This window comes from Otolemur garnettii, unplaced genomic scaffold (genome assembly GCF_000181295.1).
Source record: "Otolemur garnettii isolate 467f Iridium unplaced genomic scaffold, OtoGar3 scaffold00120, whole genome shotgun sequence".
Classification (NCBI taxonomy): Eukaryota; Metazoa; Chordata; class Mammalia; order Primates; family Galagidae; genus Otolemur; species Otolemur garnettii.
Genome location: NW_003852515.1, coordinates 354,321 through 356,430, shown reverse-complemented (window position 1 = coordinate 356,430; position 2,110 = coordinate 354,321). Strand labels below are relative to the sequence as shown.

Genomic DNA, 2,110 nt, shown 5'->3' with positions numbered 1-2,110 from the left:
GGTTGCTGTGAGCTGTGATGCCCCAGCACTCTGCCCAGGGGGACAGCTTGAGGCTCCTGTCTCAAAAAAAAAAAAAAGAACAAACAGGTAGAAGAGAGAGGAGGGAGAGGGTGGAATAATAATTGAAAGAGGAGAGCTCCTGAGAAGACTGAGTTGTTAGATGGGATAGAAAGTTCAGGTTAGGGTAAGAGCCATAGGTATTTCCCTGGTAAAGGAAGTAAATAGAGGGAATAAGGAGGGACACACAGGGTGGAGGATCCACGATTGATAGTATTATTATGTGAAGTATGTTGTAAAGGCAAAGGCCAAGAATTAGTATGTGAGAAATAAGCTTAGCCTTGAAAAGTGTGGTATTGTTTGGGAATGAAAATGCTGAGACATGCAATAATAGTTGCCAGAATAGGATGGCCATGTGACAGTTGAGAGTCTGCAATAAAAGAAAAAAATGCATATTCCCAAACGTTTATATATATACATCTACTGCTTAATAATCAAACTTAAATATTTTCTACCCCTTGTAGCACAACTAAAAAACGTCAAGGAATACAGAATCCAAATTTTACTGCACCTGGTCAAGAATTTCTGTCTAAATCTCATTTTTATGAACACCTGACTTCAGAAAACTCATCAAGCAATTTATCAGTTTTGGGGCAGCCATTTTATAAAGTTCCTGCTACAAGAAGTAAAGAAATGAGACACTCAATTTCTACGGGCAAATCAACCAAAATCTTTGTCCCACCTTTTAAAACTAAATCACATTTTCACAGAGATAAACAGTGTGCTAGCAATACTGTTGTGGAAGAAAATAAACAAAAACAAAACACAGATGAACATGACTCTGGTGATAGTGAAAATAATAACAGTGAGATTCACCAACTTAATAAAAACAACTCTAATCAGGCATGTGAAGAAGAACCTTTAGGTATTGTATGACAATTTGTGTGACATATTTTTGCTTTTCAGTTAAATATTTCTCTTATTAAATAATGTGCTGAGGGCTTTCCTCCTTTTATGGTACTTACTATAGTAGAACTTCCATAGCGGACCTCATCCCTACATCGACCACCTCCTTAAGTTTACATATTTTCATAGACTGGACATGTACCACATGTATATATCAGTACAGTAGGCCTAGTTCTTTATGTTGACCAGTTTGTTATGGTCCCTTGAGTGGTCAGCTTATAGAGGTTCTATTATAATTTTTGAACCTTTTCTAATGCTTTAAATTTTCTAAATCCAAAGATTATATTATTCTAACATTTTTTTTCTTTCAAAGATGACTGTTTGTGGACTTTCTTGTTTTGAGAAAAGTTGTTACCAGGATATATTTTTTAGCATCCTACTAATTTTCATCAAAAATTGAAATAATTTATATACATATTTTAATTTGAATGCAATTCTACTATCCATAGACCATATTCAAATTTTATCAGTTGATGCAATAATCTAGTTTTTTGGGTTTTTTTGAGACAGTCTCACTTTGTTGCCCTGAGTAGACTGCCATGGCATCATAGCTCATAGCAACCTCAAACTCTTGGGCGCAAACAATCCTCTTGCTTTAGCCTCCAAGTAGCTGGGACTACAAGTACTCACCATAGTACCCAACTGTTTTTATTTTTATTTTATTTTCTTAAATTATTTTTTATTAAATCATAACTTGGTACATTGATGCATGTATGGGGTTCAGTGTACTGCTTTGATACACAATGTGAAATGCTTACATTGAAGTAACATATCCATCACAATTATACTCATTTCTTAATAGTTTTGAAATGTACTATGGCATCATGCACATTAGGTGGAGGTCCCCCCAAATGCCCTTCCTCCTCCCAAACCCCTCTCCCTTATCCTCTCTGTCCTCTTCCCTACTACTTTCTGGACTATAGTTCTGTTTTACCATTCATGTGCATGTGTAGGTGATTATATATTGATTTCATAGTGTATTGAGTACGTTGGTCAGATTGGTCTCAAACTCTTGAGCTCAGGCAATACACCTGCCTCTTCCTCCCAGAGTGCTAGGATTATAGCCATTGCCTCAATAATCTAGTTTTTAGGCTCGGCGCCTATAGCTCAACCGGCTAAGGCACCAGCCACGTACAGCTAAGGTGGC

General features: G+C 36.7%; 1 protein-coding gene across 1 annotated transcript in view; it reads left to right on the top strand.

Moving 5' to 3' along the window:
* Positions 1–2,110, top strand: part of BRCA2 (BRCA2, DNA repair associated) — a 101,405-nt gene that overhangs the window by 60,514 nt on the left and 38,781 nt on the right. The window contains exon 14 of the mRNA XM_012809998.2: positions 522–922. Within this exon, the coding sequence (XP_012665452.1) occupies positions 522–922 (401 nt within the window). The remainder of the gene's footprint in view (positions 1–521; positions 923–2,110) is intronic.